This window comes from Somniosus microcephalus, chromosome 11 (assembly GCF_052327205.1).
Source record: "Somniosus microcephalus isolate GS21.2 chromosome 11, FLI_Smic_1.0, whole genome shotgun sequence".
NCBI classification, from domain to species: Eukaryota; Metazoa; Chordata; class Chondrichthyes; order Squaliformes; family Somniosidae; genus Somniosus; species Somniosus microcephalus.
In genome coordinates, this window is record NC_140997.1 from 193,020,232 (window position 1) to 193,039,836 (window position 19,605).

The 19,605-nt window shown below is 49.6% G+C and overlaps 1 protein-coding gene across 1 annotated transcript in view; it reads left to right on the forward strand.

Annotated features, from left to right (window-relative positions):
* LOC147111076 (uncharacterized) overlaps positions 1-19,605 on the forward strand; it is a 91,607-nt gene that overhangs the window by 32,910 nt on the left and 39,092 nt on the right. The window contains exon 2 of the mRNA XM_086001594.1: positions 17,120-17,591. Within this exon, the coding sequence (XP_085857720.1) occupies positions 17,306-17,591 (286 nt within the window). The 5' untranslated portion in view covers positions 17,120-17,305. The remainder of the gene's footprint in view (positions 1-17,119; positions 17,592-19,605) is intronic.

The following is a 19,605-nucleotide window of genomic DNA, read 5'->3' on the forward strand; positions in this document are numbered from 1 at the left end:
GACCCCTCCCCCCACTCACAGTCTACAACCAGCAGTTTTTAAACCGCCCGCCGCATACCACCTGCGGCCTCTCCACTCTCAAAGCCCCGCCCCCCTCCTTGTTCGCTAACCTTACCCGCGACTGTAAACCCGTCGCTACCAAGAGCAGGCGGTACAGCGCCGGGGACAGAGCTTTTATTAGCTCTGAGGTGCAGCGTCTCCTGAAGGAGGGCATCATCGAGGGGAGCACCAGCCCCTGGCGTGCCCAGGTCGTAGTCGTTAAGACCGGCAATAAAAACCGCCTGGTCATCGACTACAGCCAAACCATAAACCGGTACACCCAGCTGGACGCATATCCCCTTCCCCGCATATCTGACATGGTCAACCAGATTGCACAGTACCGGGTATTCTCCACCATCGACCTTAAGTCGGCCTATCACCAACTCCCTATCCGCCCTGAGGACCGCCAGTATACCGCCTTCGAGGCGAATGGCCGCCTCTACCACTTCCTTAGGGTTCCCTTCGGCGTCACCAACGGGGTTTCGGTCTTCCAAAGGGAGATGGACCGGATGGTTGACCAGAACGAGCTGCAGGCCACGTTTCCTTATCTAGATAACGTCACCATCTGCGGCCGCGACCAGCAGGACCACGATGTTAATCTGGAGAAATTCCTCCGTACGGCCCAACGGCTGAATCTCACTTACAATAAGGAGAAATGTATATTTAACACCTCGCGCCTTGCCATCCTCGGCTGCGTAGTAGAGAACGGAGTCATCGGCCCCGACCCCGAAAGAATGCGCCCCCTCATGGAGCTTCCCCTTCCCCACTGTCAAAAGGCACTGAAGAGAACCCTGGGGCTCTTCGCTTACTATGCCCAATGGGTGCCCAATTATGCGGACAAAGCCAGACCCCTCATGAAGTCCACCTCCTTCCCCCTGACAGAAGAAGCATGTGCAGCCTTCTCCCTCATAAAAGGAGACATTGCGAAGGCCACAATGCTCGCAGTGGATGAGTCCATCCCTTTCCAAGTGGAGAGCGATGCATCCGACTTCGCCCTAGCTGCAACCCTTAACCAGGCGGGGAGACCTGTGGCCTTCTTCTCAAGGACCCTCCAGGGCCCTGAGATCCGACACTCTTCTGTCGAGAAGGAGGCCCAGGCAATTGTGGAAGCGGTACGACGCTGGAGGCATTACCTGGCAGGCAAACGATTTACCCTCCTCACCGACCAGCGTTCGGTTGCTTTTATGTTTAATAACAAGCTGAGGGGCAAAATCAAGAACGACAAGATCTTGAGGTGGAGAATCGAGCTCTCCACCTACGAGTACGATATCTTGTACCGGCCGGGTAAACTCAACGAGCCCCCAGATGCTCTATCACGAGGTAGATGCGCCAACGCGCAAGTTGATAGACTGCGGACCCTCCACAACGACCTCTGCCACCCCGGGGTCACTAGACTTTACCACTTCATTAAGGCCCGCAACCTGCCCTACTCCATCGAGGAGGTCAGGACCATGACCAGGAACTGCCAAGTCTGTGCCGAATGCAAACCGCATTTCTATAGGCCGGACAGAGCAAGCCTGATCAAGGCCACCCGCCCCTTCGAGCGCTTGAGCATCGATTTTAAGGGGCCCCTCCCGTCCTCTGACCGTAATGTGTACTTCCTCAACATTATTGACGAGTACTCCCGTTTCCCCTTTGCCATCCCCTGCCCAGACATGACCAGTACCACGGTCATCAAATGCCTGAACGACCTCTTCGCCTTGTTCGGGTTCCCGAACTATATACATAGCGACCGGGGCTCATCCTTCATGAGCGAGGAACTTCGCCAGTTCCTGCTCGCGAGAGGTATCGCTGCGAGCAGGACCACCAGCTACAACCCCTGGGGGAACGGCCAGGTGGAAAGAGAGAACGCAACAGTTTGGAAGGCCGTCCTCTTAGCCCTAAAGTCTAAGGGCCTCCCAACCTCTCGCTGGCAGGAAGTCCTCCCGGCAGGGCTCCATTCCATCCGGTCACTGCTTTGTACTGCCATTAACGCCACCCCTCATGAGCAAATGTTCGTTTTCCCCAGGAAGTCGACTACGGGAACCTCGCTACCAACATGGCTGACTTCTGCGGGGCCCGTCCTGCTGCGGAAGCACGTGAGGACCCATAAAACGGACCCCCTGGTCGAGGGGGTGAACCTCCTGCACGCCAACCCCCAGTATGCCTATGTGGAATACCCAGACGGGCGGGAGGACACAGTCTCCTTGCGAGATCTCGCACCCTCGGGCACCCCTGAGACACCACCGTTATCCCCCACCACTCCCCCAAATCCAGCTCCTGTAGGCAGCATGCTGGAACCTCAGGGGCCTTCGTCGACCACGCAGACACCAGCATTAACATCGGATACGGCACCACCGCCGCCACTGCTGCGCCGGTCAGAAAGGCTTACGAGGCCTCCTGATAGACTGACATACACGAACTAGTAGTACACTTCACCCCGCCGGACTCAATTTTAAACAAGGGGTGAATGTGGTAAACCACTGTTATTGTTACACTGTTGTTATCACCTACACAAGGTTACCTCTTGCCTCGCACACTGTTATACCTAGGCATACCTCAGCTGACTCCGCCCATGGCTCCGCCTGCTTGCCCAGGTATAAAGGTGATTGCTTGGCTAGTATTCTTCCTTGCTGGAACCGATCACCCATGAGGGTGTGCTCTGTTATTTAGCCAATAAAAACCTATAGTTACTATCTTAACTCGTCGCTTTTCATGGAATGAATTGATAGGTATATCATGAACTACTGTCCATCGCCTTATGTACCTTTTTGTACTTCTCCTGTGGAGATTTCTTGCTGCTGGTTTTCTTCCCTGACCTGCAGACTCTTGCTATGTGTCCTGCTTTTCCACACTGTCTGCACACTTGGTCCTTGAACCAACAATCCTACAATCCTGCTGGTCGTGTGTTGTTCTGCCGCAGCGATAACACTTCCCTGCTCCATATGACATTTCATTGGTGCCATATTCTTGCGGTCTCCGTTGTATCTCTGCAGCTCCCCGTGCGGCTGCTTCGTGTGATACTGCCATGCTGAAAGCCTTGTCCAGCGTAAGATCCTTTTCTGATAGAAGCCGTTTCTGGGTTCCTTCACTTTGAAGCCCACACACAACCTTGTCCCTTAACGTATCGCTAGTCCCAATCCAAACTGGCAGTGTTTCGATAGCTTGCCCAGTTCCGTTAAGTACTCAGCATTACTTTCGTCTTTATGCTGGTTCCTTTTGTGGAACTTAAATCTTTCTGCTATCAGCAGCGGTGTGGGGTTTAAGTGGTCCTGTAGGATTGACACAATGCTTTCGAAATTCTTATCCACTGGCTTCTCTGGGGTTATTCGGTTTCGCAGTAAGCCATAAGTTTTTGCACCCATGGAATTCAACAAAACCAGTGCTTTCCTAGCATCTGGCACTTCATTCATCTTGCAGTGCACCTCAATGCGTTCCACATATGTCGCCCAATCTTCAACTTCATTGTCGAACACAGTGATACTGCCACTCTTCGGCATCCCTGGGCGTGATTAAACTGTCTAAAATGGTGTCTCCCGCGCTCTCCCTTCTTCTCCGCTGGCACAAAATGGCGTCTCCCGCTCTTTCCTTTCTTCCCGCACTCGCCCTTCTTCTCCGCTGCGGCTTCTAAAATAGCGTCTCCCGCGCTTCCTTTCTTTCCCCCACGGACGCTGTTCAGCCCTTGAGCCCTGGCTGTGCTCTGCACGTTTGCCTGTGCGCCTCTCTCATTGCCGCCACTCGGTCCTGAACCCGGCTGCTGCTTTACCCTCTCTCTCTTTTTGTTTTCCGTCGACGCCGCTCGGTTTTCAACCCCCGGCTGCACCCTGTGCGCTTCACCCTCTCTCTTACCCCGTCGACGCTGCTTGGCTTTTTCTGTGCCGTCGGTCGGCTCCAGCCGCCGCTGTCCAGGAAGGGTCTGCGCTGTACCTGTTGCCAGTCTGTTGCTGGATCGTCGTGGCTGGAGAACCAAGCCCAGCTCTCAACGGCCTCCCCTGCGATGTTCACTCTCTGCCGGATGACTGGGCGGTTGCTCGTGGTCGACGCCCGTGCTTCTGGCCTTGACTTTCTTCCACCATCCTCCCGGAGCGAATCCTTGAAAGGAAATGCAGAGTTGCAGGTAGATTCGAATCGACCTCGTCGCCACTGTTGAATCCGTGATTCTTAAAGTATGATGTTTTTCCAATAACTAGACGGAGGCTGTAAATTAACAATCAACAGGTGTTTACTGGAGGAGGGTAATCTAAAGACTAACAGTACAGAAGCATGCTCAAGGCTTATATACAGGTGTGGTCACTGCCGGTACTACAGTATACAGGAGCTGTAAAAGTAGTTCTCTCTTAAAGGTACATACACTACAAAATTGACGCAATAAAACTCACTACGCACTTGGTTTGAGTATAAAGCCAGGCTTTAATCAACTTGTTTCAGAACATGGCGGTCTAGTTGTACTTCACTAGTTCCTGTCTTACAAAATGTCCCTGGGCAAACTGGGCCCACGCCCGAGTATTTATACTCCTTGGACGGCACCACCAACTGACGGTCCAGTGTTATTTCATGAGTCGTTTCTTCATGATGATGAGATTTAAAACACCCATCTTGCTCACCAACCAGTATTCGGTGCTGAGTACTGGTGAGAGCGATGGTTCCTCTGGGGAGTGCAGCCAGAACCAAGTCCACAGCACCATGGAAGGCTCAGCTGCACAGGCGGGGGTGGAAGAGGAGAGGGAGAGCAATAGTGTTAGGGGATTCACTAGTTAGGGGAGCAGACAGGCGTTTCTGCGGCCGCAGATGTGACTCCAGGTTGGTATGTTGTCTCCCTGGTTCTAGGGTCAAGGATGTCACTGAACGGCTGCAGGGCATTCTGAGGGTGAACAGCCAGAGGTCGTGGTCCATATCGGTACCAACAACATAGGTAGGAAGAGGGATGAGGTCCTGCAGGCAGAGTTTAGGGAGCTAGGAAAGAGGTTAAAAAGCAGGACCTCAAAGGTAGTAATCTCCAGTGCCACGTGCTAGTGAGTACAGAAATAGGAAGATAGAACAGATGAATGCGTGGCTGGAGAGATGGTGTAGGAGGGAGGGCTTTAGATTCCTGAGGAATTGGAATCGTTTCTGGGGCAGGTGGGACCTCTACAAGCCAGACGGGTTGCATCTCAACGGGAACGGGACCAATATCCTCGTGGGTGGGTTAGCTAGTGCTGTTGGGGAGGGTTTAAACTAGCTTGGCAGGGGGATGGGAACCTAAGTATAGAGTCAATAGGGAGGGAAAAAAAACTGGAATTGGAAAACAAAAACATAGAAAGTAAATTGGAAGGACAGAGGAATAAAGGGCTAGATAGTAGTCAACAAGGAGGTTTGCCTGTACTGAATGGTATATACTTCAATGCAAGGAGTATAGCGAACAAGGCAGATGAGCTGAGGGCACAGGTAGATACTTGGGACTATGATATTATAGCTATTACAGAGACGTGGCTGAAAGAGGGGCAGGTATGGCAGCTCAACATTCCTGGTTACAGGATTTTCAGACGGGATAGAGAGGGAGGTAAAAAGGGAGGGGGGTTGCAGTATTGATTGAAGAAACTATTACAGCTGTGAAGAGGGATGATATGTTGGAGGGATCATCAAACAAGGTCATATGGGTCGAATTGAAAAACAAAAAAGGGGCGATCACACAGCTGGGAGTGTACTACAGACCCCCAAACAGTGAGAGGGAGATAGAAGAACAAATATGTAGACAAATTTCTGAGAAGTGCAAAAACTATAGGGCAGTAATAGTAGGGGATTTCAACTACCCCAATATTAACTAAGATAAAATTAGTGTGAAGGGTATAGAAGGTGCGGAATTCCTAAAATGCATCTAGGAGAACTTTTTTAGCCAGTATGTAGCAAGTCAAACAAGAGAGGGGGCGGTTCTGGACTTAGTTTTAGGGAATGAAGCTGGGCAGGTAGAAGGCGTATCAGTGGGGGAGCATTTTGGTGCTAGTGACCATAATTCTGTTAGATTTAAGGTAGTTATGGAAAAGGACAAGGATAGACCAGGAATAAAAATTCTAAATTGGGGAAAAGCAAATTTTGCTAAGCTCAGGGGGAATTTAGCCATAGTGGACTGGAAACAGCTACTTGAAGGTAAATCAGTGTCAGAGCAGTGGGAGGCATTCAAGGAGGAGATCCGGAGGGTTCAGACCAAATATGTGCCCTTAAAGAAATAAGGTGGGACTAACAAATCTAGAGCTCCCTGGATGTCTAGAGACATACAGGGTAGGATAAAGAAAAAAAGGGAGGCGTATAACAGATACCGAGGGCTAAATACTCCAGAATCTTTAGAGTACAAAAAGTGCAGGGGTGCAATTAAAAATGATATTAGGAAAGCAAAGAGAGAGCATGAAAAATTCTTGGCAAGTAAAATCAAGGAAAACCCAAAGATGTTTTATAAATATATTAAGAGTAAGAGGATAACTAAAGAAAGGGTAGGGCCTATTAGGGTTCATGAGGGTAATCTGTGTGTGGAGGCGGGAGACATCGGTAGGGTTCTTAATGAATACTTTGCGTCTATTTTCACAAAGCAGAGTGGCTAAGCAGACATTGCTATCGGGGGGGAGGAGTGTGAAATATTAGATGAAATAAACATAGTGAGAGAGGAAGTATTAAGGGGCTTAGCAGCTTTAAAAGTGGATAAATCCCCAGGCCCAGATGAAATGTATCCCAGGCTGTTAAGTGAAGTAAAAGAGGAAATAGTAGAGGCCCTGACCATCATTTTTCAATCCTCTCTGGTTTCAGGTGTGGTGCCGGAGGACTGGAGTACTGCTAATGTGGTTCCCGTGTTTAAAAAGAGAGAAAATGATAGACCGAGTAATTACAGGCCAGTCAGCCTAACCTTGGTGGTGGGAAAATTATTGGAAAGAATTCTGAAGGACAGGATAAATCTTCATTTAGAAAGATACGGATTAATCAAGGATAGTCAGCACAGATTTGTTAAGGGAAGGTCGTGTCTGACAAACTTGATTGAAATTTTTGAGGAGGTAACAAGGAGGGTAAATGAGGGTAGTGCGTTTGATGTAGTGTATATGGACTTTAGCAAGGCTTCTGATAAGGTTTCACATTGCAGACTGGTCACGAAGTTAAAAGCCCATGGGATCCAGAGCAAAGTGTCAAGTTGGATTCAAAACTGGCTCGGAGACAGGAAGCAGAGGGTAATGGTTGATGGGTGTTTTTGTGACTGGAAGGCTGTTTCCAGTGGGGTTCCGCAGGGCTCAGTACTAGGTCCCTTGCTTCTTGTGGTATATATCAATGGTCTAGACTTGAATATAGGAGGTATGATTAAGAAGTTTTCAGATGATACTAAAATCGGCTGTGTGGTTGATACTGAAGAAGGAAGCTGATATCATTAAATTAGTCAGGTGGGCAGAACAGTGGCAAATGGAATTCAATCCGAAGAAGTGTGAGGTAATGCATTTGGGGAGGGCTAACAAGGAAAGGGAATACACATTAAATGGTAGGACACTGAGTAGCGTAGAGGAATAAAGGGACCTTGGAGTGCATGTCCACAGATCCCTGAAGGTAGCAGGCCAAGTAGATAAGGTGGTTAAGAAGGCATACGGAATGCTTGCCTTTATTTGCCGTGGCATAGAATACAAGAGCAGGGGGGTTATGTTTCAACTGTATAAAACACTAGTTAGGCCTCAGCTAGAGTACTGCGTGCAGTTCTGGTCACCACATTACAGGAAATATGTGATTGCACTAGAGAGGGTACAGAAGAGATTTACAAGGATGTTGCTGGGAGTAGAGAATCTTAGCTATGAGGAAAGACTGGATAGGCTGGGTCTGTTTTCCTTAGAACAGAGGAGGCTGAGGGGAGACCTTATTGAGGTGTATAAAATTATGAGGGACATAGATAAAGTGGTTAGAAAGGACCTATTTCCCTTAGCAGAGGGGTCAAAAACCAGGGGGGCACAGATTTAAAGTAATTAGGGGAAGGTTTAGAGGGGATTTGAGGGGAAATTTCTTCATCCAGAGGGTTGTGGGGGTCTGGAACTCACTGCCTGAAAGGGTGGTAGAGACAGGAATTCTAACCACATTTAAAAAGTACTTGGATGTGCACTTGGGATGCTGTAACCTGCAGGGCTACGGACCAAGAGCTGGGAAGTGGGATTAGGCTGGCTAGCTCTTTGTTGGCCGGCGCGGACACGATGGGCCGAAATGGCCTCCTTCCGTGCTGTAACTTGCTATGATTCGATGAAAACATGTCCTTGTTAGAATTTTTTCCCCCCATTTGTTCTTGAAATGTGAGCAACACTGGCAAGGTCCCATTTAGTGCCCACCCCTAGTTGTCCTGAGAAGGTGATGGCAGGCCTTCTTGAATCACTGCAATTCCTCTGATTATAGTGCTCCCACAATGGGGTTAGGTGGGGAGTTCGAGGATATTGACCCAGCAATGATGAAGAAACAGCAATATATGTCCAAGTTAGGATGGCCTGTGACTTGGCAGGGAACTTAGACGTTGCTATTCGCCTTTCTCTAAGGTAAAAGTCAGAGGTGAGGGAAGTGCTGTTGATATAACTTTAGTGAGTTGCTGCAGTGCATCCTATACATCGTAATACTGCAGTCACAGATCCTTGATAGTAAAAGGGGTGGATATTGAGTCCCGTGTTCATTGGCAGGGGCACCAATCAAGTGAACTACTCTGTCCCAGATGGTGTCAAACTTTGAGTGTTGCTGCTGTATACATCCAGGCCAGTGGTGAGTATTTCATCACACTCCTGACTTGAGCTTTGTGATGGTAGGAAGGCTTTGAGGGGTCAGAGGATGAGCCACTCATAGCAGGGTGCACAGCCTCTACCTGTGTGTGGTCCTTTGGTAAATGAGAGCTTTATCTTACAATGTTTTACAAGATTATATATATTTTTAGCAATGACGTAAACCATATTGAGGCATAAGAATATTTTTGAAATGGACCTGTTCACTGAACATTCAACGCAGTCACTGGGGGGCACTCTGGGAGGAAAGAAACATTCATACTGAAATAAAAACAGAAAATGCTGGAGATACTCAGCAGGTCAGGCAGCATCTGTGAAAGAACAAAAGGGAAGGTCTGTGATAGGATAGAAGGCAGGAGAAGTAAAGAGGCATTAAGAGATATTCAAGGCAAAAGGAGATGGTAATGGGACAGGTTAAGAAACAAAGGATGGCTCTAGATGAAGTGTAAATTGCGCTGGCAGAATGAAAGACAGCTGCCCTGTGGGGGAGAAGAACAGAAGACACAAACAAAAAGTGTGGATAAAAAATATATATATGATGGGGGCCAGGTTATGATCTGAAATTGTTGAACTCTATGATGAGTCCAGAAGGCTGTAAAGTGCCTAATCGGAAGATGAGGTGCTGTTCCTCGAGCTTACACTGAGCTTCCGTGGAACAATGCAAGAGGGCCGAGGACGGTGAGGTCTGAGTGGGAGTGGAGCAGTGAATTAAAGTGACAAGCCACCGGGAGCTCGGGGTCCCCCTTACGGACTGAATGGAGGTATTCTGCAAAGCGGTCACCCAATCTACGTTTGATCTCCCCAATGTAGAGGGGACCACATCGTGAGCAGCAAATACAGTATACTAAATTGCAAGAAGTACAAGTAAATCGCTGTTTCACCTGGAAGGGGTGTTTGGGGCCCTGGACAGTGGGAAGGGGGGATGTATGCCACCTTCCATACCAGTGTTTCCGACATGTCTTCCTTTTTCCTCAACTGAGGATTCCCCTCTACAGTGGTTGACACGGCCCTTGACCGTGTCCATTCTATCTCCCGCACTTCTGCCCTCACCCCTGCCCCTCCCTCCCGGAACCACAATAGAGTTCCCCTTGTCCTTATCTTTCACCCCACCAGCCTCCACATTCAATGTATCATCCTCTGCCATTTCCGCCACCTCCAGCGTGATCTCACCACCAAACACATTTTCCCCTCACCTCCCCTTTCAGCATTCCGTAGGGACTGCTCCCTCCGCGACACCCTAGTCCACTCCTCTATCACCTCCAACACCCCTTCCCCTTCGCCCGGCACCTTCCCGTGCAAGTGCAGGGGATGCTACACATGCCCTTATACCCCCCCCCCTTCCCACTGTCCAGGGCCCCAAACACCCCTTCCAGGTGAAACAGCAATTTACTTGTACTTCTTGCAATTTAGTATACTGTATTTGCTGCTCACAATGTGGTCTCCTCTACACTGGGGAGACCAAACGCAGATTGGGTGACCGCTTTGCGGAACACCTCCGTTCAGTCCGTAAGGGGGACCCCGAGCTTCCGGTCGCCTGTCACTTTAATTCACCGCTCCACTCCCACTCAGACCTCACTGTCCTCGGCCTCTTACATTGTTCCACGGAAGCTCAGCGTAAGCTCGAGGAACAGCACCTCATCTTTCGATTAGGCACTTTACAGCCTTCCGGACTCAACATAGAGTTCAACAATTTCAGATCATAACCTGGCCCCCATCATATATATATTTTTTATCCACACTTTTTGTTTGTGTCTTCTGTTCTCTCCCACAGGGCAGCTGTCTTTCATTCTGCCAGCGCAATTTACACTTCATCTAGAGCCATCCTTTGTTTCTTAACCTGTCCCATTACCATCTCCTTTTGCTTTGAATATCTCTTAATGTCTCTTAACTTCTCCTGCCTTCTATCCTATCACAGACCTTCCCTTTTGTTTTTTCATCCCCTCCCCCCTTTCCCAGCCCCTATACTTGCTTAAAAATCTGTTCCATTTCCTGCTTTTTGTCAGTTCTGACGAAAGGTCATTGACCTGAAACGTTAACTCTGTTTCTCTCTTCACAGATGCTGCCTGACCTGCTGAGTATCTCCAGCATTTTCTGTTTTTATTTCAGATTTCTAGCATCTGCAGTATTTTCTTTTTGTATTAACATTCATACTGATCCTGTGTGGTGTGGGAATTGCCAGCGTAGTAATTTCAAGTAATTTCTCAAGTACTTCAAAACATATGAGAATACATTTCTGGTTCAGAAGATACTCTCGACTAAACATGTCTGTTAAATTATATGAAAAATAAGAGCAGTAAATGTTGTCTTCATTTTGAGTTCTTCCAGGCATTTGTGTTCTTATAATTAATGCTCATTTTGAAAAATCTAAACCCAGGTGAATGATTCCATATTTACCTTCATGCTGTTTCTCGCTGCATGGTAACTGTCAATGCAGTGCTGAATAAAAACACAGAAATTATACAATTGAACACGAAATGCATCCAAACACCATCATTATACAACATAAGTGGGGTTTCCACAGTCTACAATCAGGTTTTTTCCTAAGGATTGGAAATAGAACAAATTTCAAAACCCATTAGTTAAAGTGTTATAGTTTGGAGAAAAGTTAGGTGTACAACAGCCTGTGCATTTATATAACACTAGCTGAAGTGCCCGGCGGTGCCGAGGCTTTTTCGAGGGCATGTTGTTGTTGGAAGAGAGAGAGAGAGCGACTGGGGGGAAGAGAGAGAGCGACTGGGGGGAAGAGAGAGAGCGACTGGGGGGAAGAGAGGGAGGGGAGGGGTGGGGGGAAGAGAGGGAGGGGAGGGGAGGGGGAGGGGAAGGGAGGGTGGGGGAGGGGGGAGGGGAGGGCGGGGAAGGGGAGGGCGGGGAAGGGAGGGCGGGAGGAGGGGAGGGGGGAAGGAAGGGAGGGAGGGTGGGGGGAAGGGAGGGCAGGGGAGGGGAAGGGAGGGAGGGGGGGAAGGGAGGGCAGGGGAGGGGAAGGGAGGGCGGGGGGGGGAGGGGGAGGGAGGGGAAGGGAGGGCGGGGGGGGAGGGGGAGGGAGGGAGGGCGGGGGAGGGGAGGGGGGATGGAGGGCAGAGGGGAGGGAGGGCGGTGGGCGCCCCCCCCCGAGGGTCGCGACCACCCCCCCGAGGGTCGCGCCCCCCCCCCCCCCCCCCGGAGGTGAAGACCGCCGATTGCGAGCGCAGCAGGAGCTGAGACGCGGCGTCTCTCTCGGCCGGCGGGCCCGGTTGCCAGGGCAAACCGTTGACGCTGACCAAGCCAGAGAGAGAGACGCCGGGTCTCAGCTGCTCCTGCTGCGCGCGCGGCCCCCCCCCGAGGGTCGCGGCCCCCCCCCCCCGAGGGTCGCGGCCGCCCCCCCCCCCCCCCCGAGGTGAAGACCGCCGATTGCGCCCGTTGCCAGGGTAACGCTGGACGCTCAGCAAGCCCCGGCAGAGAGAGACGTCTCAGCTCCTGCTGCGCGCGCACCCTAGCGGCGCTGGGCTGAGGCTCGGCCCTCCAGCCTTCGAGTGGGGCCGGAGGTGCCTAGCTCGGGCGTGGGTGCGGAGGAGACGCCGAGGCTTCTAGGCCTACCTGGAAAAACGGGGAAAGGTAGGAAAATTAATGAGATTAGATAAGTTAATTACTTTCTAAATCATTTTTAAAAAAAACAATATGGCCTTAGCGCCGCTTTTGAGGCGCTAGAGGGCCTAGCGCCGAAGTTATGGCCAGTTTAGAAATTGACAGGGGCCCTAAATCGGCGTTAGGCCGGTAGCGCTGCGCCGGCACCGATGACGTCATCGGTGTGCGCAGCGTCCCGGTTGCCATGGTAACCCGCCCGAACTCGGAAATTGAGTTGCGGCCGCCTCGCCCGTGGCAGCCGCAAGCAACGTTCTGGCAGAGGTGCCTTACACAACTTTGCGCCGGCGCATTAAAGGCCCCGCGGCGGCCGGCCGCTTTCCCGCCGGCTGCCTGGCCGCAGCTCCCTCCCCGGACTTCCCCCCGCCACCCCCCCCGGAACAGAAGCAAGCCCGGCACTTGTCCGAGGTGCCGGGCTCATTTTTAAAAAGATTATCGCGGGCCGCGGCCGGGTGCAGGCAGCTCCTCCTTAACGGAAGGAGGAGGCCTGCACTTCCCGAGCCTGCCGCACCGCAGCGGGCGCCGCAGCGCCGGAATAGCGCCGCAATGCGGCGCGTGGCGCCAGTTTTGAGGCGCTGAGACCCCTCAGTAGCGCCGGCAGCCGTTTGGGCGCGGCGCTACTGAATTTTTGGCGCGCGCAGGGGGACTTAGCGCCGGCACTAACTTCCGGCGCTAAAGCCCTCGCTGCGCCAAAACCGAATTTCTAGGCCTATGTGTTTTAAAAGCAACGTTTTTTTTTAAGACGCAGAAAGCGGGAAAAAGAAAGGAAAAGTTTGGAATCAAGATGGCGGCGACTCACCTCGGTTCAGAACGATAAAGCCCGGCCACACGCGCACCGATTGGCCCGGCGGGCACACGCCAGCAACCCGGCGTACGATTGGTCGAGCTCGAGGTCACTCTGTCGCTAATGAGCGGATAATGAGATGCTAATGAGCGGAATGTTGAAGGTTTTTGGGATACCGCGGGCGCAATTTTAGCCCGGCCGAAACGTAAATACGCTTAAAACCGTCTCGGAAGCGTAAGCTTTCTTTGGAGGTAACGCGCGCATAGGTACGCCCTGTAACTTTCGAGTGCATACCCGCAACGCACACGCGATGACAGACAGATAGACAGATAGACAGATAGACAGATAGAAAGACAGAATGACAGAAGTACCGATTTATATATATAGATTTGGGATGGAAAAGAATATTTAATATCATTATACAATTCCACTTAACTGCTTTTCCTGCTTTTTTTCCAGTTCTGATGAAAGGTCATCGACCTGAAACGTTAACTCTGTTTCTCTCTCCACCGATGCTGCCTGGCCTGTTGAGTTTTTTCCAGCATTCCCTGTTGTTATTTCCACTTAACATCTGGTGTGTCTGTTAAACCAAAAATTAGCTCAGTGAATTCATCTGTATTTGGCTGTTTTGTTCCATTCATTAACACCTTAAAAGAAGGTTCATTATCACCTCTTAAAATAAAACACTTTCCATGCTGTAGGTAAAACTGTTCTAATATTCTTTTGTGTAAAGTTCTTTACAGATGGAAACCTGTTTATAGAGGCACGTGTAGGAGCGACTAGATGACCCAGAATAGATATCCATGTACACATCTCTTTGCTGTAATAATGGACCATAATTTGCCGTAGGAGTGAATCTAACGGCATCTGCCATTTGTTAGATTTGCCCATGCATGTTTCGTTTTTAAAATTTTATTGCATGGCAAGTTGCTGAAAGTGTGAGCTGATAATGTCAAAGCGAGGGAAACCGGGCATGTGGGACCTGAGCGAACAGGACAAGCAACTATATATCTTCTTAACCAATCAGATAGAAGGATTGTGAAATAGCACAAGGACTGAGAAGGAAGTGTAAATTAGAGAGGGCGAATTCAATGTCAAATCAGGTACAGAAAGAGAAATAGAGAGAGGGAAAGGAAGATTGGAATAAGAGAGAGAGAAAAATAGACAGAAAGGAAAAGTAAAAACATTTTTTTTTACATTGTTAATATCTCCAACCACATTTAAAACCTGAAGGAATGTGACTCCACACTTGTAGTAGTTCATTTTCAGTGGCAGAGTGGTTGTTTGGCAGTAATTAACACTTATCACGTCATTAGACTGAAATGGACAAGACATAAGGACATAAGAAATAGGAGCAGGAGTAGGCCATTTGACACCTCGAGCCTGCTCCGCCATTCAATAAGATCATGACTGAACTGATCTTGGCCTCAAATCCACATACCTGCCTGTTCCCCATAACCCTCGACTCCCCTGTAGCTCAAACATGGCTGCATACATTAAGGGCTATTCAACTATGGGAGGCACATCAGGCAAGCACATGGCTGCGTACATTAAGGGCTATTCAACTACGGGAGGCACATCAGGCAAGCACATGGCTGCATGCAGTAAGGGCTATTCAACTATGGGAGGCACATCAGGCAAGCCCCCCCCCGCTGAATATCCCCCCCCGAATATTCCCCCCCGCTGAATATTTCCCCCCGCTGACTATTCCCCCTCCGTTGAAATTCCCCCCCCGCTGAATATTTCCCCCCGCTGACTATTCCCCCTCCGCTGAAATTCCCCCCCCGCTGAATATTTCCCCCCACTGACTATTCCCCCTCCGCTGAAATTCCCCCCCTGTTGAAATTCCCCCCCTGTTGAAATTCCCCCCCTGTTGAAATTCCCCCCCTGTTGAAATTCTCCCCTGTTGAAATTCCCCCCCATTGAAATTCCCCCCCTCGTTGATATTCCCCCCCTGTTGAAATTCCCCCCTCTGTTGAAAATTCCCCCCCCCCCGCAAACTGCCGCTTTTTATGCCCTCCGTGTGAATTCCTCCCCTCCGCTGTCTAATCGCACCGGTTATCTCCATCCCCCTGTATAATACTCCCCCATACTACGCCCTGTATAATGCCCCTGTGATACTCTCTTCTCCCCCCCATGTATAATACTCCCCCACACTACGCCCTGTATAATGCCCCTGTGATACTCTCTTCTCCCCCCCGTATAATACTCCCCCTTCCTACGCCCTGTATAATGCCCCTGTGATACTCTCTTCTCCTCCCTGTATAATACTCCCCCATACTACACCCTGTATAATGCCTCTGTGATACTCTCTTCTCCCCCCTGTATAATACCCCCCATACTACGCTCTGTATAATGCCCCTGTGATACTCTCTTCTCCCCCCGTATAATACCCCCCCATACTACGCCCTGTATAATGCCCCGTGATACTCTCTTTTCCCCCCTGTATAATACCCCCCATACTACGCCCTGTATAATGCCCCGTGATACTCTCTTCTCCCCCCCATGTATAATACTCCCCCATACTACGCCCTGTATAATGCCCCTGTGATACTCTCTTCTCCCCCCCATGTATAATACTCCCCCTTCCTACGCCCTGTATAATGCCCCTGTGATACTCTCTTCTCCTCCCTGTATAATACTCCCCCATACTACACCCTGTATAATGCCTCTGTGATACTCTCTTCTCCCCCCTGTATAATACCCCCCATACTACGCTCTGTATAATGCCCCTGTGATACTCTCTTCTCCCCCCCGTATAATACCCCCCCATACTACGCCCTGTATAATGCCCCGTGATACTCTCTTTTCCCCCCCTGTATAATACCCCCCATACTACGCCCTGTATAATGCCCCGTGATACTCTCTTTTCCCCCCCTGTATAATACCCCCATACTACGCCCTGTATAATGCCCCTGTGATACTCTCTTCTCCCCCCATGTATAATACCCCCCAATACTACGCCCTGTATAATGCCCCTGTGATACTCTCTTCTCCCCCCCTGTATAATAGCCCCCCATACTACGCCCTGTATAATGCCCCTGTGATACTCTCTTCTCCCCCCCCTGTATAATACCCACCATACTACATCCTTTATAATGCCCCTGTGATACTCTCTTCTCCGCCCTGTATAATACCCCTGTAACTTTAGCTCCGTGACACCCCCCTATAATACACTCCATTAAAATCCCCTAATCCCCCTATAATGCCCCTGCATACTACACCCTCGTGAAGCTGCCCCCACCTTGAAACTCTCCACCTATAATTTCCCCCACTTTGAAATGCCCCGTTTAATCCCCCTGTGAATTCCCCCCATTTGTATAATTTCCCGTGCTTATCTCCTGCCCCCACTCCTGCTGTATAATCCACCCGTATGCCACTCCTGTACAATAACTCCCCCCTGTATAATTCACCCCATCTCCCTGTACACTCCCCACCTGTATCTCTCTCCCTCTGTGAAACTCCTTCCCTCCTTGGTGAAACTCCACCTCTCTCTGTCTCCAGCGCCCTGTGTTACTGACTGTATCTCCCTCTACACTGTCCCATCAAACACTCCCAGGGCATGTACAGCACGGGTTAGATACAGAGTAAAGCTCCATCTACACTGTCCCATCAAACACTCCCAGGGCAGACCTAACTTTCTGTGGCATGTTTAGTTCGTATCTACGAGCTAAAACAACAACTTCACGCCATTCAAAGCATTTCACTGGTGAGCCAGACAGTGAGATGGCGTTTTCGCGAAGCTAACAGTGGAGTGGCGCATCTCAGACAGCAACTTTAGGATTTCCGCGTTATACCTCGGATCTACCATCGCCTGATGTTGCTGCAGCATTTGTGTATAAATAACGGGGAGCTCCATCAGCCTCATCATTATTTTGACAGCAAATTATGGCCCATTAGTGCATCTCTTGCACGTTTTAATTTATTCCTTTTTGTATTTTCCTTGCAGGTCTGTTTCAGTTGCTTGAAGCAATTTGAAGGTTCAACTATCTTGATACAAGAAATCATGTCAACAAGCTTTACATGACCAAGAAGTTAGCCTTTGGCCAAGGACAGTTTTCAAACAATTCCTTTTAACCTTCCAGAAACCAATTTAAAAACAACATAGTATTTATGATTTCAAATTTCTCTCACCATGTTCGTCACTAGCTTGCAGTTCCCCAGCTCAGTTTGCCCAGGCAACAGTAATGGGGAGGAGGCAAATACAACTCGGCCGCCAGCTGCTGGTTTTGGACGATCCAGAACTGAGAAAGCAAAGAGGAGGGCACAGAGGAGAAGCAAGATCTCTGCTGTGGATCTCAGACGAGAAGAGATTGCTGATAAACTGAAGTGCCCGCTGGTCTTCCTGGCCCCTGTGATCCTGATCATTTGGTTACTTTTAATTCTATTTGGTATTTACATATTGAAACCATTTCACAAGGGTAAGACTGCAATAGTTTTGTTTAAAATTAAAGAATAAAGCCTGATACAGTAAAATTTAATTTAAAAAATATGCTCCAGGAGATATATTGGGTTGAATTTTCAACAAGGAGTGACAGTAGAGTCGGAATTTCAGGGGCGATTTAACCTGGTTGTATCAGTAAAGGTAGAACGACTGTTAAATTTCATATTCCCCTTCTCTTTACAACAACTTGTATTTATGGACAAATGTAAGAAGTCACACAACACCAGGTTATAGTCCAACAGTTTTATTTGAAATCACAAGCTTTCGGAGCGCTGCTCCTTCGTCAGGTGAAGTGGAGAGATGCATAAAGACACAGCTTATATAGTCAAAGAATAATGCCAGATGATTACAGGTAATCTTTCTAACTGCCATTTATCACACCTCGGCAGAGAGATAATCACAGCGATCAAAGGTGTGAATGGTGTCCAAACAGGTCAGTCAGGAAAACATTACATCAAAGAACAATGAGGTGGGGTCACAAGGGGTCAAATGTTGCAGATGCTGGGGTCTGTATGAAAAACAAAAAACAGACCGAAAAACATTTTTTTTGCTGGAAATCACAGCAGGTCCGGCCGCATCTGTGTAGAGAGAACAAGCCAACGACGACTCGAGTCTGGGTGACCCTACATCAGGTGGGGTTACATGTAGCGTGACATGAACCCAAGATCGCGGTTGAGGCCGTCCTCATGAGTGCGGAACTTGGCTATCAGTTTCTGCTCGACGATTTTGCGTTGTCGTGTGTCTCGAAGGCCGCCTTGGAGAATGCTTACCTGAAGATCGGAGGCTGAATGTCCTTGACTGCTGAAGTGTTGCCCGACTGGGAGGGAACACTCCTGCCTGGCGATTGTTGCGCGGTGTCCGTTCATCCGTTGTCGCAGTGTCTGCATGGTCTCGCCGATGTACCATGCTCCGGGGCATCCTTTCCTGCAACGTATGAGGTAGACAATGTTGGCCGAGTCACATGAGTATGTACCATGTACCTGGTGGGTGGTGTCCTCACGTGTGATGATGGTATCTGTGTTGATGATCTGGCATGTCTTGCAGAGGTTGCCGTGGCAGGGTTGTGTGGTGTCGTGGTCGCTGTTCTCCTGAAAGCTGGGTAATTTGCTGCGAACGATGGTCTGTTTGAGGTTAGGCGGCTGTTTGAAGGCGAGTAGTGGAGGCGTGGGGATGGCCTTATCGAGGTGTTCATCGTCATCAATGACATGTTGAAGGCTGCGAAGAACATGGCGTAGTTTCTCCGCTCCGGGGAAGTACTGGACGATGAAGGGTACTCTGTTGGTTGTGTCCCATGTTTGTCTTCTGAGGAGGTCTATGCGATTTTTTGCTGTGGCCCGTCGGAACTGTCGATCGACGAGTCGAGCGTCATATCCCGTTCTTACGAGGGCGTCTTTCAGCGTCTGTAGGTGTCCATCGCGTTCCTCCTCGTCTGAGCAGATCCTGTGTATTCGCAGGGCTTGTCCATAGGGGATGGCTTCTTTAACGTGACTAGGGTGGAAGCTGGAGAAGTGGAGCATCCTGAGGTTGTCCGTGGGCTTGCGGTAGAGTGAAGTGCTGAGGTGTCCGTCTTTGATGGAGATTCGTGTGTCCAAGAATGAAACTGATTCTGAGGAGTAGTCCATGGTGAGTTTGATGGTGGGATGGAACTTGTTGATGTTATCGTGTAGTCTTTTCAGTGATTCTGACAAAGGAGCAGCACTCCGAAAGCTTGTGATTTCAAATAAAACTGTTGGGACTATAACCTGGTGTTGTGTGACTTCTTATATTTGTCCACCCCAGTCCAACTCCGGCATCTCCACACCATTGTATTTATGGAGCATCTTTAACATAGGAAAACATCCTAAGGTGCTTCACATAAGGGTAATCAGACAAAAATTGGTACGAAGCCAAAAATAGATATTAGGTGGGGTGGGTCAAAGAGCTTGGTCAAAGAGGTAGGTTTTAAATGAGGATATTAAAGGAAGAGAAAGAGGTGGAGAAACAGAGGTTCA